Source organism: Symphodus melops (assembly GCF_947650265.1).
Source record: "Symphodus melops genome assembly, chromosome: 12".
NCBI lineage: Eukaryota > Metazoa > Chordata > Actinopteri > Labriformes > Labridae > Symphodus > Symphodus melops.
In genome coordinates, this window is record NC_136702.1 from 23,265,252 (window position 1) to 23,284,567 (window position 19,316).

A 19,316-nucleotide genomic window follows, 5' to 3' on the forward strand; every position below is an offset into this window, starting at 1 on the left:
GAAAGCTTGTATCTCGGGTTTAGAAGCTTGTATTTGAGGTTTTAAAAGCATGTTAATTCCCGTGCCAACAACTGTCGAGCAATGATGTAGGCTTAATGAGAGCATCATATTTGATGGATCATAAGCCTGTGTGTTTTTGCTGCCAGAGTGTTCATATCTGCTCGGTTATCTGTCTCAGTGAGGGCTAACTTGGCCGCAGCGTTACCGTCGGATGAATGAACAGCCCGCTCGCTCTCACAGCTGGCGCACCAGCAGAGTTGAGCCTTTACGCACGCGGCATCATTGGCTGAGAGCCCGCGCGTGTCAGAGGGAAGACGGAGGACCAGTAAACCGCGTTAAACGAAGCAGTAAACTAGTTGAAGAGGCTCCCTTGTGTCGCTCTCTGTGATCACTCTTGGTTGCAGTTTATCGATCCGCGGACTGATTGGCTTTTTTTCTTTCTCCGGACCGGAGCTGTCCACGGTGCTGAAACATGAACCAAAGCGCGGGAGCGGTGCAGCACACTCGGAGATACTCCAGTGATGCAATGGTAAGAGCGGTGCTTCTTAATCAAGAGCCAATGTGGCATGCGATGAGCTGTGAGTGTGTGTGTGTGTGTGTGTGTGTGATAGAAACCCTTCTAATGAGTCTGTTTGCGTCTCAGTTTGAGCATAAAGTTGGCTGTTTGGATAAGTTCACAGGAACAAAAGTAACCCACGTGTCTAAAGTTCATGGAGCCGTTTAAATGACATGGAAACAGTGCGTGAACAGAGTCAGACCATCGGATCTGTCATTGCGCTCCTTTAGCGCAGAAACAGTGTTTCAGATAAATGATTTAACGGGACTGCAGGACAAACGGTGTTCCCGTTTGAGGACGCTCTCTCTCTCTCTCTCTCTCTCTCTCTCTCTCTCTCTCTCTCTCTCTCTCTCTCTCTCTCTCTCTCTCTCTCTGGCGCATCCACTTGACTAAATGATTTATGGGACTTTGGATAGTAACGACAGATATGGAGGAGCCAAAATTAACATTTCATATCAAACCTCGCTATTGACTGCATGTATTAAGTCATGTACCAGGGGAATCCGTGTTTTTGCTGGACTCAAGATGTATGTTATACTAAAGACAGCAGTGAGTGTGTGTGAGCGTCTTTGCTCTTATCACACTTGACTGAAAAGTACTGAAGCAGACCCTGTGTACTGTAACTGCTGACCTGCAGGGACACTGATGCTGCTAATGATGATCAATGTAGTGATTGAAATTTATTTATAAATGAAAATGACAGAAAAGCTAACCAGATAAAAGCAGTATGCTTTTTTTTTTTTTAAACTGTGGATCTACATGACACTAAACTGTTCAATGTGTGATTACTTAGTTTAATATTTCAATAATTTACAAATATTAAAGAGTGCATATAAGCTATAAGCAGAGGTGCTATTTGCTTGGAGGGCCCCAATAGACTCTAAAATCATCACTGACTATAACTTCAGTCTGTCTGCTGTTCATGTTTTACATTCATGTTGTGAATGTGGCATTTGCTGAATGTCTCTCTTAAAGACAACGAAGCCCTCTTTTTTAAACCACTACAGTAGATTAGTTAATCTGAGAGTCAGCTGGAGCTTCATCTTCAACGTGGCCCTCCTGGCTCTGGGGCCTCAATCAAACGCACACACTGAGGGACAAATCATTTCTTCAGTTTGTATAATGTACTGGGATACATTCTGACTTTCCTGATGTGTTAATTGCTGATGCTCATACTGTGGTGACCATGTCTTTGTGATTTATTGTGCAGCCTTAAGATTGGGTCCATCTGAGTCATTATCAGCCCGTTATCATGCAGACAGACTGATGTGTCAAAAACACTGTCATCATTTTAAAATGCCAAGTCTTTCTATTTATTGATGCTGATCTATTCGATGATAAAGTTTCCATCACCAATATCCAAAAGATTCCTGAGCCATGCATGTCAATCATATCAGAAACCTGTCTGTAAAATCCTGCATTCTTTAAGAGTCATTTATTTCAGGAAATCAGAGAAATTCTCCTGTTTCACTGAAGCCAAAATATTAAACTAAGTTTAGGGAGTGTTTCCAACATGCTCCTCTGCAGGTCTGCTAGAAGTTGCTTCTCTTCTTCTTCTGTTTAATTCCCCCAAACGTTAATGAGGCTGCAGAGTTAGCCTGCGCATAATGCTGAGCAATAGCTCTGAAACAGCTGGATTAACTTTCATCAGTGTAGAGCGTAACAGCATGAGTTCAGTCAGCACTCAGCTTCTCTGAAAGAGATGATTCATGTGATTACACACCAACCAGTCAATGCAATTACATGATCGGAAAGATAGCAAAAAAAACAAACCCTTTTAAGATGATGTGAATGGAGGAAGAAGAAGAACATTTTAATAACTACAATCCTCTTTTTACATTAGAGATTTCATAGTACTATTCACAAGCTGTGTAAGTGCACAGTATAATATACTGCACCATGGAGGAGAGAGGGTTGAACTTGTACATAAAAGTTTGGGATGAGGAGAATGTATCAGTGAACAAGCTGCAGCATAAGAAGCATCTGATCTACTCTGTCAAAAATGTTAAACATTTTCAGTGATGTTGAGTTGATCGTGACGCATCTTTCAGCAGAAAGGGAAAGTGTGTTTTTTTAAAAGTGCTTTATGTAACATAAAAACTCAGACAGGGATAAAGTTTGTCTGAACATTACCTCAGTCTACAGCTTCATTAATACCACATCAAATCCAGACCCGATTTAAAACACGCTCGTACACACTCACCTTACATCAGAGAAAAGAAGGGCATCAGCAGGAAGATTGAAAAGAAACACCAGGCTATAAAAAGGATGTATTAAGAATGAAATGCCACAGAGACAAAGAGCTGAGATAGAATCAACAGAAGGATGTGCGAAAGGGTTGAGCAAGATGTAATTAAATCCAAACAAACAGAGGGGATGCTAATGAACTGAGAGGTGGTGCTGACTTCAACTTTTCTGGAAGTTTCTTTCCCATATGTGCTGCATTGAAGTTGAGCACTGATCCTCCCTTTTGCTGCCAGGTTGGGAACTGTAAGCGCTCCTGTCCCACACGACCTGAGAGATGTTCACCGGGAGGCGGAAAAAAAAAAACGGAAATGCTACATCTTTCAGTACTTTGTAAACGGCCTGTATTCTAGCGACACAGGGAAAGTTATCGTGTAAACATCAGAAAGCAGGATTGATGTCTCATGTGTTCTTTGTGTGGACTGCAGCGTGTGCTTCCATGTGATCTACTTTTAGAGAGAACTGTTTACAAGAATATAAATAGATGAAAGCATGAATGGGGAAATGAACGCTGTGTCCTCTTCTTTATTAAGCAGTGAGGCCTGTGCGAGCAGAGGAGATGGATTTGATGAGGAGTGATGAGGTGTTTATGCAGATAGAGCTGCATGATACTGGTGCAGTAACACATTTACAGTATGTCAATGATTACAGACACTATCCAGCAGTGAGAGAGGAGCATGCCAACTATTTATAACCAGCTAAATAACCTGGCCAGCAGACGTTTGTGAAAGTAACAAAAGAATGACATGTAGTGATGTGCACATAAATGTCACCTTTTTGCACTGACAGCATGAATTTAAAATGTTCATCTGGAAGTGTACTTCATGCCTGTGAGGTCAGGGGACTGAATGTCAGCTGACTGCAGTGACTGCGTGCATTTACTTCATGACGTTTGGTTTGGTTGGCAGCACATAAAAACTGTAAGCTCTCCTCAGGACTTTTCGTTTGTGTGTTGATTTGTTCTTCTCTTTACCATTTTCATTAAATGACTGCATCGTGTTTTCTGCTCTCCAGTATGTTCTTCACTTTTTTGTTGATATTAGGATTCTGTTGAACGACACGTAGCACTGATGAAAGGGAAATATTCTCCTTGTTGCATCATATAATGGGACTCTGTTGCTCTGTCCACCACCTCAGCATTGCTTTGTTGTTTTTGTAAGTCACGTCTTCCCTCGGGTGACCTATCTGACCTGACATACTATTTCCAGAGCCCCACTTGGTGTGAAGCGTTGGCGTCTCTCTGAGGAGCAGGAAATCATTGGAATCACCTTGTGCTTGTCTCATTACACACAGCATTCAGAAGCCATTAAAAGCAGCCACAGAAAATGGAAAATGAGGACAATTGTGACATTGCCCCCCCCCTCCCCCCCCCCACCACCACCACCCATGGGCTTTGATAGAGAAATGTGCATGCATTGCTGGGGGCTATCCAGTTCATTTTCTTGCCTCCTCCAGTCTATCTATTAAAGTGCGGATATGAGCGGTACAGTTGATCTTTTTTTTGGGACCAATAACTTTCCTAATGACACATTTTGAATATTACAAACACAACGTTAGACCTGTTTATGAGTCTTGTTTTCTTTAACTTCTCCCTAGGGACATGTGTCTGACGAAGTTATTTGTTTTCAGAATGACCCTATGAGTTAATTTTCTCTTTCACAGAAAATTGCAGAATGCCTTCAGATGGGATGTTTCAACTTTTATTTGAATTTCTGTATCTTGAAATGTTACATATTGCAGTATAACACGAACCCCTCAAGGCTGTTATTCATTTGTTTTATTAACACGTCAAAAAATGGGTGCAATTATATTAATAAAGGAGCAATCTGTGAGATATCTACTGAATGAAATCATAAAGCTTTCTTCCTCTGTGAACATGAAGGAAACTTCTCTGACAACAAAGCAGCAGCTAGTATGTCCTCCTTCTAACTTTAGATTCTGCTCCTGAATGCTCTGGATTGGTTTGGACCAGAGAAGGTAGGTGCTTTGAAGGGTGGGATCAATATTGGATGCTTTTGAAAAAAAGAGAGAGGTTAGAACGCAGAAAGGTTTACAGACCGATGCAGAGCTGGCTAAACACTGAAGCTTCAGTGTTCACCACATGGTGACCTGCGTGAGCGTCCACTCTCATCAGGTGTCCCTCCCTTCCTTTGAGACTTAATTTTAAAAGAGATGTGGAATGCCACACTCTCAGCTCCCATATTTCAAATACGCACGTGACACATTATTTCGGCCACCATGCTGCCCCAGGGAGGATTTTTTTTTTTGCTGAGCTTTTCCTTTTACAGATTCAATTTATTCCACATCAATTTCCAAAAGAGAAATAGAGGAGATAGAGTAATAGCTGTACATTTCCCCAATGACTCTCCCTCCGTCCAGGCGGTCCAAAGGCTCTTGTAAAGAATCCAACACTCCCCCTGCTGGGAGCTCTCAGACCGGACAGTCAGCTCACAGAGGACGTCAGAGAGAAAAAGTAAAACATGTTACCTCAATAAAATGATTTAGCACAATCCAGTCCCAGTTTTATTCCTCTTTCGGGACTTGGAGGCTTCAGTCGAGATGACGGGTCTGCAGCGTCTGCTTTTATCTCTCAGGCACAAGCTAGACTCCTCTCCTCTGTAGTTCCCTGATGGTGGGATGAATTACCAAACCTCCATTTGAGTCCCTTTACACCTTTTAGAGAAAGGATGACAAACCCTGTTCTTTCACCTGCTGTACACACAGCAAATGAGAGTGATGCAATAATGAGGAAGATAATGTTGTTGCTATTTGTTGGAATATTCGAGATGACAATGATGTGACATGTTGTTGTTTATAATCTACTTCTGTACACCCTGTGCCCTGCGCTGTCAGCACCTGTGTCTGATTGGACTCTTTGTTGCTGTTTACTGATCCAGATCTTTGTGCTCTACTCGCTCTCAGTTCCTCTATACAAGTGTCTGCTAAATGAAATAGTAGCACATGCTTTAATGACACAGATTTACATAGGGACATAAAAGCATATATGTCTGCACTTACTGTCTTTGTTTTCAGTTGTTTTAGTGCACGTCTACAAGGAGGACCAGACTGGAAAGACCAAAGTCACTGAGACCGAGGAGCTTCTCTTGGACTTTAATATTTATGAAAAAGACAAACGAGACAGTGAGCGAGTCCATCATTGCTTTGCAGGAAGAGTGATTTTCACCCAGTGGACTATCAGAGTACTTCAGGCTTTATCACAGCTAAGAAAGAGGTTCTTTTTCCTTTTATGCACTGACTCTCTTGCAGCCTATAGACACAGCTACGATCACACAGCTTTAACTTGAACGCGAGATTGCCATTATCTTTGTTTGGATTCCCCAGCAGGGATGTTGTTATCAAAAGCAATATGTCAGCAGGATATACAAGAGCTTTGGGGCTGGACTGCATCTGCTGCAGGGAGCAGTGCAGATAAAAGGCACATGTCGTGTTGTTGGATCAGTGGGGGTTTGCTTTGTACTCGTGGTGAGATTGGTTGGGGTGCTGCTTGGAGTGTTTTTGTCTGCTTTTCCCTCAGTCATACTTCTTCAAACTTTGCTGTCTAGATGTGCTTTTAAAGGAAACAGAAAACACTTACACTCTTTCAAACTTTTCACTTCATGTGTTTTTATTAGTTAACAAAAACCTCCTGAAGCATTTGATGCAGACTGTAAATGTCTGTTAATATGTCTGAGATGGTTTAAACAGATTTCAATTTAAAGGAAGTCCTATGAGTTGTTGTGACATTTTCCTAAACTCTGAGAAATGTTAAACGGACACCATGGCATGTGGCTGCAGAATCTGGGGACCAAACCCTCGACCTTCCAAGTGTACCAGGTGAGAGAGCAGAGTTGGAGGCCATGGGACAATCCTGCTTTAGTATTGCTTTGTAGGAAATTGATTAATTCCAGGTAATTGATTCATTTGTGAAGTTATTTTTTTTAGGATCACTTATACATTTGCTGTTCTTGGTGTAACTTTGATGCAAAGGTGTGGATGTAACTCTCCTTTATTTTGACGGTTTTCGGTCATCTTACTGTGTATAGCTGTGCAGGGACTTTCAATAGGGACGAGGAACCTCTTGGGGAATTAGGTACATTTTAAAAACAGAGACAGGGACTAACTTCAGTTCTGAGCAATCTCCAAAACCAAAGGCAGTTATCGTTTATCCTCGTCTGATACAGGCTGTGTCTTTGGGAACAGAGTTGAATTTCTCTGTACTTGCTTTGAAGCCAACATCTTCCAGCCAAGACTTTCCCATGCAGCTTCAATATCTGCATCACAGAGCCTCACAGGACCTTTTTTCTATCAACACCGAAGGCTATAGCCATTCTCCATCCAATGTAGGGCAATGCAGTCTGGTTATATTTAGTCCAGATCTACTAAAACCCCGACCATCTTCTGCTGTGTGAACACTGCAGAATGTGTCCCAGGGCCAAAATCAGTTTTTTTGAGGAATGATGAACGAGTTCTTCTTAGCATTTTGGGTCTTTTTTGGGAGCACGCAGATTGCTTGGGCACAAATCAACACTGGTTAAAAATGTAAGTCTGTAGGGACAGCCTGTAATTTAAGGGAAATCCCTCCTAAATAGCAGGACTCATTAGGGAGACAACCGGGCACCCCAGGGAGCTCCCACTGCGGGACAGATGGGTGAACAGTCTGACTCTTGTCACCTCGACGAGTAACTGGGGAGCAGCGTGACTTAACAAGAACCTTTTTACCAAACTCAGACATATAGAGACATGAATCTCTGTACAGTGCGGCAGATTCTCCTGGGAGTTCAGACATTCAGTCAGGTGTGAAGTGCATTCAGACTTTCTTTAAGCGATTCTGAAAGATACAAACCAACGGTGTACATGGTCTCGCTTTAGTCAAAATGAATTCTGTATCATAATCCATCCCAGAGAGTCTTCAGGCAAAGCCCTAAGCTGCCCCCGGGAACCCCCCTGCAGGAGAGAGCTGGTGGTGAAATCCACCCACAGTCTCTTCATTTCAACACTTAAACAATTTGTTATTGGGATGACTAAAAGGAAAGTTTGCAGCTACAGCACAGAGTCAGCAGTGTGCAGAAGGAACATGTGTCGCTTGGTCTTAAAGAGGGTCAGAGTTGGGGCTCTGATATCAAAAGAACATGAACTGATTTTACACTGACACGACTTTAAGACTTTTCTAAACCAAAAAAAAAGTATCAATGCCAACGGATCATTTTGCAATGCTTTACAGTGTTTGACAAGCATTTGTGTTGAATACAAAAGTATAAGTATGATAGGAGGCAGATGTCAGAGTCTACATCAGGATGTGGATCAGTATTGAGAGACACGCCGCTCGCAGACATCCTGATGAATCCAGCTGTCAGCTCTTTGTAGGCTGCTGGCCATCTTCCAGATAATGAAGATGGAAAAGAAATCCTTGGAAGTGGTTCAGCTCTTACTTACATGGGTTTGTTGTACGTAAGCTTCTTACAGTTCATGTTGCCGTTGTGATTGGGGGAACAAAGGACAAAGACGGGATAACATGGTCGGTCCTGCTGACTGGACTACATTGTCTTCTGAGGAGCAAAGTACAGTACTGTTTCTTTTAGATGTTACATGGATGTGTTGGTGCCCTGTGAAGGAGGTTTAACCTGTGAAACAGCTGGAGAGCCAATCGGAGTCGTGATCTGAGAGGAGATGATTATGATTGCAGTTCTCCAGCAGTTCTGCCTGCTCGGCTCTGTGAGGCTAATGGAGCGCTCAGCTGAGAGGACGGGAGGAAGGCAGACGCGCAATTCTGATCGACTGCGTCATAGTCGAGAGTGCAGGCATGAAGTCTGTCTAACATGTTGCGTTGATTACAACTTATCCACGGGGTGATGGTGGTGCAGGATGCCAAGCTGAAAATCAACATTTTTGAAGTTATTCTGTGTAATCCATAGAACTGTTTCAAACAGAACAGACAGTTTATTTGTGGAGGTGGAGGTTGTTGGCTGTTGTAAATATCTGGAAGAATCCATGACAGTCTTTGTAGCACGTTATTTGTACTGTTACTGTGTTACAGATCTGAACACACTGTCTAAATCCACCAGATGCACATTCGCTACGAAACGGCAGAGGGGCTGAGAGGTTTCTCTTTTAGTTAGTGTGATTGCTTTCACTTGCTCCACTGTGTTGGTCTCGGTGTTTTAGGATTCTAACGTGCATGGGCCGTGCAAACAAGCAACTCGGACACATTTGCCCCACACTGCTAATCTGATTTTAAGAGCTTTAAGAACACAATAAAAGGGCTCTCAGCACTTGAAGTGTTGCTTGACCTCCATGACTCCACTTCTGGAGCGCTGTTAGATTGAACAGTGGTGATATATCAAAATAAAAATTTATAGATTTTTAATAAAAATGTAGATACAGTACATGCATGATGTTGAGTTTTCTAAGTCTTCATTGTCATGTTTCAATTAGACCCGTCCTTCCACACCGGGCAGGGATGAACTTTTACTGGTGAAACATTTTCACAGAATGACTTAAAAAAAAAAAGCTTAGAAAATTGCAAAGCTTTGAAACATGGTCCATTTACTAGATGAGCTCTGAAGGCATTATCCAAATCAAGTGATCAACATCGTCACATAGTCAGCATTTTTTTTCCTTTTTTTTTTCTACAGGATAAAAAACAATGTTTGTTTTGTACTTTATAGAAGTTTTTTGGGGGGGCCTTCTAGCATTCATAGGAAGATCAAAGAAAGACAGTTAACGCTGGGAGTAGGGACGACATGCAGCAAAGGGTCATGGTCAGACTTGAACGCATGTTCGTTGTGATGTGGTCATGACTATCCTGCCCCTTTTCACACACATTTAATGACACAAGAATAACAACAGCCTGTTTTTCTCAAAGTGGATTGAATGAAATAAAACAACCGTGTCCGTCAATATTTCCCTCTGCTGTTTTAAAAGCAGTCAGTGAGGTGTGAAGCCTAATTGAGCGCTTTGCAATTGTCCCCTCTGGAAATCCTGCGAGCCAAACTAAGCAATCAGGCGAGCATTCGAGAAGGGGCAGCACCTCTTCCTGTCAATCACAGAGTGTGCTTCTCCTCGAACTCAATCAGGTGATGTTCTCTGATGAATGTTGATGGGAGACAAGCTGAGAAATTTCTATTTTAATGAGTGTCCATAGAATTTGAGTAATGCACGAGTCACACACGTTTTCATCCAACCAATCACTGTAATCCTAAATAAACTATTCTGTCTCCCAGACCTGCTGCTGCCATTTGTGAAATGGTTTTTAAATGAATCTTAGGACTATGGATGAAAATTAGCTATTGTGCTAACTCCGGCATTTTTACATTGCTGCTTTATGCTGACATGTTGATGAATATGCATTGTCCTAATTCAAATAAATAAATAAATGAAATGAAATGTGGTGCAGCTACACAGACCTGCATCACTTTCATGTCAGTCTGGATGGAAAGCAGCACCGCTTCTGTAAGATCGTTACTGCAGGACAAAGCAATGAGTCTCCGGTCATAACGACATGTCATTATTGAAACCTTTCTCAGCTGCCTATTGTATCTTATTGTTGATAATGTTGAGTGCAGCTTAACCAGCAGTAGAAAGGTCTACACCAGTGTTTCTATTTGGATAATTAATGAAAAGTTCATTGACACTTTTGAGTGCTGCTCCATTGTTCATGTACAATCCTGTATGAATGGTTTCTTTTCTCTCAGGTCTTTTTGCCTTTTTTGAAAAGGTGATGTAGTAGGACATGAGGGAGACAGAGAGGGAGAGTGGGGAATAACATGCATTCAAATATCAATGGTTTGTGAGTTAAACTTTAATCCTCCACTGAGAGGAGGTACAGGTCGGGAACATCAAATTATTTTTCCTCCAGATGTGCCATCTCAGAGCTCATTGATTGAAACGCCCTTATGTAACACAGCTGGGCTTCATTGTCAGTCAGTCGTTATGCAACAATCACTCTCGTTCTAAGAATCGACATGAGCCAGGACGTCCAAAGTCTTTTTGGACTACTAAAATCCACAATTTTATTCTTCTGATGTCATTCTTTTTTTGTTGTTGAAGGATTTGTCCCATTCTCTACTGAATTGTAAACAGTCTTATATAAGACAGAATGGACTTAACCCATGTAACACATTTCATTTTCATCAGACTGCTCTGAAGCGTCTATCAAAGGTCAGAAGTTAAATCAGACAGATGAGGATATTCCAAAAAACCCCACCAGGTTATCAGGCACATTTTCTGTAAACATTTGAACAGAACATTTTTGACTTGGGATGTCTATTTGGGCCCTTTACTTTTTTATATTTTCAGCTGACTCAACATTTACTGTATCACTAATGTTTATCTTAATGGCACATTCCCCTATAGTGCTGCCGTGGGCCCCAGGCCAGTTAGAGACTCCTGAAGGCAGAAACACTTCAAACCACTGAAGTGACTCAAATTGTGTAAAGTTTTGCAACGACCGTAGGAAACCTCCCGAAGCTGGCCCCATCTGGCAGCACTCACTTTTGTTGTGTAGGAAATTGGCGCCTAAAGTTTGTCAAAGAAAAACACCAAAGGAAAACAAAGAAAGGTAACGTGTGGAGGAAGAAGAGAGCCAGTTGACTTGATACTGATCAATGTTGGAGAGCTTTGTTTCCCCTCGTCAGAATACTTACAACATGATGGTGATGAACGCTGGTTGGAGAGAGGGGCCCCCTGTGAATTTGTTTTGCCTCGGGACCCATTAGACTCTCGGATCACCACTGAATCTTCAGAATCAAATTTCACACATTAGTGATGGGTGGATGATTGAACGTCTTTTCTTATTATTTTATAAAATATGACACCTGCTATAGTGAACAAACACACTTTTCTTTTCCTCCCATGATGCAAACTTCAAACGGTCTGCTTTGAAAAAGAAAACTCTCCTCCTGCCTTCTTTAAGTTAAAAAACGTATTCATATTTAAAGTTTTGACTCTAAATGAGCATTTGAAGCCACTTTCCTTTTAATTATCTGGATTTTGATTTCGTGGAAATACGACCCCACCTCAGTGCTTGAGCGCCTTACTCTTTGTTTGTACTGTATGATCTTTAATTTCCTGTTAAGTCCGAAGCTCTTTAGAATTGTTCTGTTGTCTACCTTCGTACATAAAAAAGGTAAAAGCATTAGCAGTACAAAAACACTCTGTTGCCCATAATAACCCTCCCCAGGGTGGGATGTGAAGAGGCTGACATCTCTGAGGTCTTCATTTACGAGCAGCTCCTTGACCTTCCTCACTTTCCCTTTAAAAGGCTGAACGCTGTGAAACGCAGGCGCTAATTGAAAGGTCCTGTAAATGAACTTTTCAGTGATGGTGCATTGTTCCCACAGAAAGCATCCTTGAAAAACTCGCCAACTTGCAAAACTGGGTCATACTGACAGTTTCACGAAAAACAAATTAGCTCTTCTCAGGTGTCATTATTTCACATTGAATTATGCATGTTATATACATAACTTCAACTCAGCTCTTGATGCAATATGTGGGCCATAACAATACATTTGTTTTCCTACATTTTGGTTTTAATTATTTTGATTGATCTTGTTTATTGCATTGCATTGGGAGGAATTCTTCAGAGACTCAGCTCTTTACTTTCTTTCAAGTCAAGTCATAGTTCCATAAATAGTTACTAGTAATGAGCTCACAAAGGATGAGCATACAGTTCACTCTGATCAGAACCGAGCTGTTGGAGTAAATGGTGACGAGAAAGAGAAACTACAGTCATATCAAAGAGGGAACTTGTCAAATGTAGAAACAGAGAGCATGCCATAACTGTATCAAAATAGAACAAAGTCGAGTCTGCAAGCAATACATTTCATCCAAATATAGTGCAGTAGCTGGTGCAGGGAGGAAGGGAGGGAGGGAGGCGAGCAGAGAAGCTGAAGTCTCCCGAGGCGGTGAGCGAGCTGACTCCAGATTTCACTCCGGGGACGGGGTCAGACTCAGGGGAGCTGAGCTCTGAGCTCCACAGGAATAGATCTGAATAGAGCCTGACGTACGCGGGCTTCCCTCGCTCCGTGCTGCCTCTCAGCCTGGACATGCTGGATTATTAGTTACACAGTTTACAGCGTTTATCTGGATCAGGAGGATTGGCACAAGCAAAAGAGTGATTTCTAAGGAAAGAAGATGGACTGTGTAAGGAGTTTGTTTCTTTTGACAGCAAATATTTTGAGCTCTTACTGGTGAAAATACAGTAAAGAAGAATCGCTCATGCAGCTGTCTTCAACTAGCTGCTTATAACAACAGCAGATGACTGGGGCTTAGTTGGTAGAGTCGGTCGTCTCTCTACTGTAATGTCGAGGGTTCAATCCCCAGCACCTGCAGCAACATGTCCGACATGTCCGACATGACACTTAACCCCCAGTGAGATTTACACAGCAGCTTCCACCGTCAGTGTGTGAATGTGTAGCTGTGACCTGCTGTGTGAAAAGTGCTTCGAGTAGTCAGAAGAAGAGAAAAGTGCGATACAAGCTCAAGTCCATTCATCACTGACAGATTCCTCACAGAACTCTGTATTAAAGCCAGATGCTTTTTTTTTTTTTTTTTTTTTTTTTTTAAAACATAAACAGTCGTTGCATCGCTCTCTCTTCAACACGACCAGACTCCACTGACTGAAACAAGGACAAACTTTTTATACCCACACTGGTCTGTTTATATATCTGTTGTGAAACTCCGACAGTTTGCTTCTTTGCTGTTTGCATAGATAAACAAATATACCCAGACTATCTTACCATACTTTGCTTTGCTACTTCCTGTTGTGTTAATGTTGGTATATTGTGACAAATGTAAAGTTTCTACCAGGCTGTGAAAATGTTTATATCAGCTGTAAGAATATAAGAATGAATAATGGGTTGTGTTTGTGATTTCTCAGGCGTTTGCAGCCTGCCTCAAGTGGACACTAAATGAACTGCATGTTTTTGCACTCCCACATTGGCTTCCTTTTTCGACACAGGAATTTGCTGCTTAGATTTTCCTTTTTGGAGGCCCAGCCAGTTGTTTGGCATGCCAATTCCTTTGTTTAGATATCTTTGTCTAACAGTTATACAATCAGCGTGTTTCAGTGAAATGTAGTCGTATTTAAACAGTCTGAGGCAGTTTCAGCACTGCTATATTTGACTGTTAATTATGTTCTGTGACTCCTTCAGCCTCAGACTCTTTCAGGAGCGTAACAAAAGCAGGTAATGAGTCATCATGAACTTATTAGGAGCACAGATGGCGCCTAAACCCCTGGATTGGCAGCAAATGAAAATTGCCTTTCAACTGTGTAATTTTAGCATCAGATCAGAAGGGCTGCAGAGAGAGAGGTAATCCAGCTACCAAATTGAACACTTTGAGAGCAGACCTGGATTAGACATGAAACTGAATCCAATATAACACGGCACAGATGACTCACACCAGGTGAGGCAAGGAGTCGAAGATGTTGCAGCGACCAACAAACTACGAACACATGACTTCACGCTGACTTAGAGAGGAAGTGGAAAGTTCAAACAAGCTGCCAGAGGTCAGTTTGTTTTTTCTCACTTTTTCTCACAAAACATTTCTTCCATTTTCACCTGTTTGAAAGGTTTAGCTTCTGCAAACACTGTGCTATAAACCTGCAAGAAGATGAGCAGTGCATTGGGGTTATAGTCCAAGGATTGTGAACGCCATAGGACGTGATTTTCCAAAGAATGAAGGCCTGGTCCGTTATTCTCAAGAGGATCTAGAAGAAGTAGGAACACATGTCTGCCAGCTATTGGAAGCATGAACGCTGGTTAAATGATTCATTGATTATTTGACAGTCCTTGCTCATGTTGGCCCTGACACATAATGATTTTTAATAACGAGATTTCAAAGTCACAGACAGTTTTCCAAAGTCCCAATTTTTACTCCAGTTGGGACACGTTCCTGTGTTTTTACTTGTTAGGTGTAAAGTAGTCATAAAAGTCAGTCTGAGCTGAGTTTGTTTATGGAGAGAGGACGAATGTTTCTTTGACGTGCTTCACAATGTTTAGCACGGTAGAGTGGAGAAGAAAATCAGCGGACAGAAATCGCTGCAGTACCTTAAAACCTTTGGTGAGTTAAACATACTCAAAGATTCATTCAGATGTTTTAATTCGACATGTTGTTTCCAATAATGAACCAAAATGGTTCAATATACTTTTGAAAACCAGGGGAAAAAAACACTCACAGAACCTCTCCTGATTAGACATATTTCTGTACAACTCGGCGTCCAAGAGTGACGGCCAAGATTCAGCCCTGTTGCGAAAACGAGCTGGGTCCGCCTGGCGTTTCGCCTCTCTTTAATGATATGTTTCTCTTCTTTTCCACTACATCTGTGCGTCGCCTGTCAGAATCGGTTCCAATCGCTGAGTTGTATCTACTCCTAAACTCTCAAGCTCTCTGTTATTGGCTGGAGGAAACTGTGCAGACACATGTATGGAGGCTTCTTGGGCAGCATTATGTTTGTATTAGTCTATGATGTATTTTTTAGGAAACAGCTACAGAGTCTTTCTTTAATAATATTGAAAGTAAAGGACTCAGTACTTCACATATTTTCACTCTTCAGATGGTCGTTTCTTCTGCTCCAGCTGGCTGAGCACGATCTTGCCGCAACAAAGCAGAAGAGACACATCTGTGCATGGCGGTCACAGAAAGCCACCTGCACATAATCTGTTTTGGATACCTGTCAATTATTATTCTCCCTAATAAGGTACGGCTGCTTTTTTATCAGTCGACTTGTTCAGAAAAGAGTCGTCTAAATAGCTAAGCCACTGGAACCGAGGTGCCTCCTCTCTACTTGTTAATATCAATTGTCAGCACATGGAAGGTTTTTGCAGAGCACGGCTGCTGTTTTCAGCCGTCGGGGGGAAACGAAGCGGGTGGCTTCCATAGCAACTCAGGAGTGGGAGGGGCTGTTTGAGCAGATGCATGTGAAACACACACACAAGAAATGAATAAGCCCTTGAATCAATTGAAAAAGACGGGAGACGTAACTGGAAGAGAAAGAGGAGAGAATAAAGATTAGCCTCGGCTTCTTCTCCTCGTGGCATTTTCAAACTTATTTTTGGTGGTGCTCTTAGGAGTGCACTCTCCAAAAGCTTTTAAAACGAAGAGGATTCAGTAAGTGTCAGGAATAACTGAGGACAGGGACGAACCTGAAAAAACAGCTGCAGCCAAGAAACATATGAGGCTTTCTGAAAATACCAACTTTCTGCTACAGCACAAAAAAGAAACTTAAGAATTTGGAGAAGAAATTAAATGGAGAGATTTCATTGGATCATGTGATGCTGATTCATATAAAGATGATTATTTAAAGTAGATTACATTATTGTGTCATGGAGGTCATGTGCTCTCGAGCATATCCTGTTTTACATTTAAATTAAAGCAGTAAATCCTTCCTGTAAGTACGATGTATGTTCGTCTCTACATGCTTTTGGTTGATGGCATTCAAATCCAACAGATGGAGGTCACGTGCATCCACGCCGTCCAAATCTTCACCTTCAGGTGACTTCACCTTTCTGCAGATATGCAGGGACCTATGCTGTGCACATACCCGAAACACTTTCCTTATCTTCCTTACACAAACGCATGCACCGTCTCATAAACAATATTGATTACGTTAAGCCTCTGTTAGCAGCTCCGCACCGCACCGCTCCACAAACCATCCATGTTCTCTGTTTACTATCTAACATTTTGTCCTTCAATGCACCTCCATTTAGACACGCTTAATCCGAGCTGCCTCCTGGTTTCTCTATCTGATTACACTTTGCTTTACTGGCCTGCTGTGCACATTCATTGATAGAATAAAACACCACAGCTCCTACATGCTATCTTCTGCTGCCACTGGATGTCCTGCAGAGCGGCTGATGGTGGCGGTCATCCAGAGAGAAGGACTAGCTCGAAGGTGAAGGTGAAGAAAGAGCTGCAGAAGCGGCTGTTTAATGTGATGCTGTGCTGCCTCATTATGCTAATCCTCGTAAAGAGAGCCTCATAGGATGCAGACATGCATGAGTCTGAATCGTCTTTGAAGAACAGAACATGCTGAAGGAATAAATCCACAGGGGGCTGTGTTTCTCCTTTCTGTGTAAATGTGTGTGCATGAGAGCAAATACGAACAGTGTGCATGCAGCTGGTAGTTCTTTCTGAAGGCAGAAACACAGTGCTGTGTTGCATCAGAAAATAAAATAAAACTATAAAAAAGTGTGGAATATGTATATACTGCATATGATCAATTCCACTGAAAGAATGTCATGTCACGTGACAGAAATGATGCAGAGCTGTTAGATATGAGACATGTTTTTTAAACCTTGAGTTTGTTAATCCCACACAGCTGAGAGGAAGTGTCCGTACCTGCTGTTATAGTACATGGACTGAACATATGTGGTGTTTTTTCTGGTCTTAGAGCCCTTCACGCTGCATGCTACAGTCCAATGTTAACTCACACTCATGGTATAACCTACTACAGGAATAACAGGGATTAAGTGTTTGCCTAAGGACACCTTCATACCTGCCAACATCATCCTATCCCAGCGACACTCTCAGATTATTAAATGAGTCAACAGATTTGAGCATAAAATGACGCGTCATTAGTCCAAACCTCAAGACTCAGTTTCCCTTTAAACTATTTGTTTACTCCCACACTTCAGAAAGACCATAAGAGTGATAGATTCAGTGTGCTATTTTTTTCCCGCTTCCTTCAAATCTATAAATAATTATTGTTGGAGATGGCATCTCCCACTGCTGGCCTTTAGAAAGACAGAGGCCACGCACACTACTGAAGGGCGGTCTCACAGTAGGCAGTCTGTACTAAGCAACGTTTGACTCAAAGTCCAGTTTGTACAGGGTTTAAACGCAGTTTACTTCCTGTGCCTTTGCACGGTTGGTAAAGGTGTGCCGTGACACAAGCATGGTCACGCCAGATGGACATGATGCCTTGCACAATCGAGAGATCCAAGTCAGTTGAATTACTCTGAGACCTCGCTCCCTCTGAACTAAAGGACCTTTGTTGAGAGGTAACCGTGCTCCCACAGCTCCAGCATTGTCGTGGGCCTTGTGCGTGTGTGTCTTCATACAGTCTATTGATTTAATACAATTCCCAGAATGCATTTCAGCACCCTAGAGATACTATGGAGCGTGAGTGACAGTGCTGTGAATGAAGAGAGTCAGTGTGATTGACAGGCCCTCTGTTCAGAGTGTAGTCATCCTCAACAATGTGAGGTAGACTGAACTCTGCGACCCCGTAATGATCAGTCTTTTCAAATGAATGAGCTGATGGGCGGGTGGAGAGAGTTGGACTATGATTGGAGGGTTCACCGATAGAGGCCAGAGCTCTTAATGTAGGCCTACGTCTCCTGCAGAATCTATATAAAGCTAAGTGCTAGTTAGGCAGAGCACTCATGTCATCTCTGTCATGGCTGATTGGCAGCTTTATTCATGTTTTTTACAGGAGCTTTTTTCATCAGCTGCCAGGTTAAGAGCTGATTAGTCACATCCTATCACATTCAGTGAGCAGGTAGGTCTTTAAGAGTCGATGCACATTAATGCCATCTCCTGCTGCTTTATCAAACCATAACCTTAACCATCTCCTTAAACCTTAACCACCTCCTTAACCTTAACCACCTCCTTAACTTTAACCACCTCCTTAACCTTAACCACCTCCTTAAACCTTAACCACCTCCTTAAACCTTAACCACCTCCTTAACCTTAACCACCTCCTTAAACCTTAACCACCTCCTTAACCTTAACCACCTCCTTAACTTTAACCACCTCCTTAAACCTTAACCACCTCCTTAAACCTTAACCACCTCCTTAACCTTAACCACCTCCTTAACCTTAACCACCTCCTTAAACCTTAACCACCTCCTTAACCTTAACCACCTCCTTAACTTTAACCACCTCCTTAAACCTTAACCACCTCCTTAAACCTTAACCACCTCCTTAACCTTAACCACCTCCTTAACCTTAACCACCTCCTTAAACCTTAACCACCTCCTTAAACCTTAACCACCTCCTTAACCTTAACCACCTCCTTAAACCTTAACCACCTCCTTAACCTTAACCACCTCCTTAACCTTAACCACCTCCTTAAACCTTAACCACCTCCTTAACCTTAACCACCTCCTTAACTTTAACCACCTCCTTAAACCTTAACCACCTCCTTAACCTTAACCACCTCCTTAACCTTAACCACCTCCTTAAACCTCAACCACCTCCTTAAACCTTAACCACCTCCTTAACCTTAACCACCTCCTTAACCTTAACCACCTCCTTAAACCTTAACCACCTCCTTAACCTTAACCACCTCCTTAAACCTCAACCACCTCCTTAACCTTAACCACCTCCTTAAACCTTAACCACCTCCTTAAGCCTTAACCACCTCCTTAACCTTAACCACCTCCTTAAACCTTAACCACCTCCTTAAACCTTAACCACCTCCTTAACCTTAACCACCTCCTTAACCTTAACCACCTCCTTAACCTTAACCACCTCCTTAAACCTTAACCACCTCCTTAACCTTAACCACCTCTTT

The 19,316-nt window shown here is 42.2% G+C and overlaps 1 protein-coding gene across 1 annotated transcript in view; it reads left to right on the forward strand.

Annotated features, from left to right (window-relative positions):
- Positions 1 to 245: 245 nt before the first annotated feature.
- LOC306832971 (inactive dipeptidyl peptidase 10-like) overlaps positions 246 to 19,316 on the forward strand; it is a 79,617-nt gene continuing 60,546 nt past the window's right edge. Inside the window, exon 1 of the mRNA XM_079357993.1 lies at positions 246 to 529. Within this exon, the coding sequence (XP_079214119.1) occupies positions 473 to 529 (57 nt within the window). The 5' untranslated portion in view covers positions 246 to 472. The remainder of the gene's footprint in view (positions 530 to 19,316) is intronic.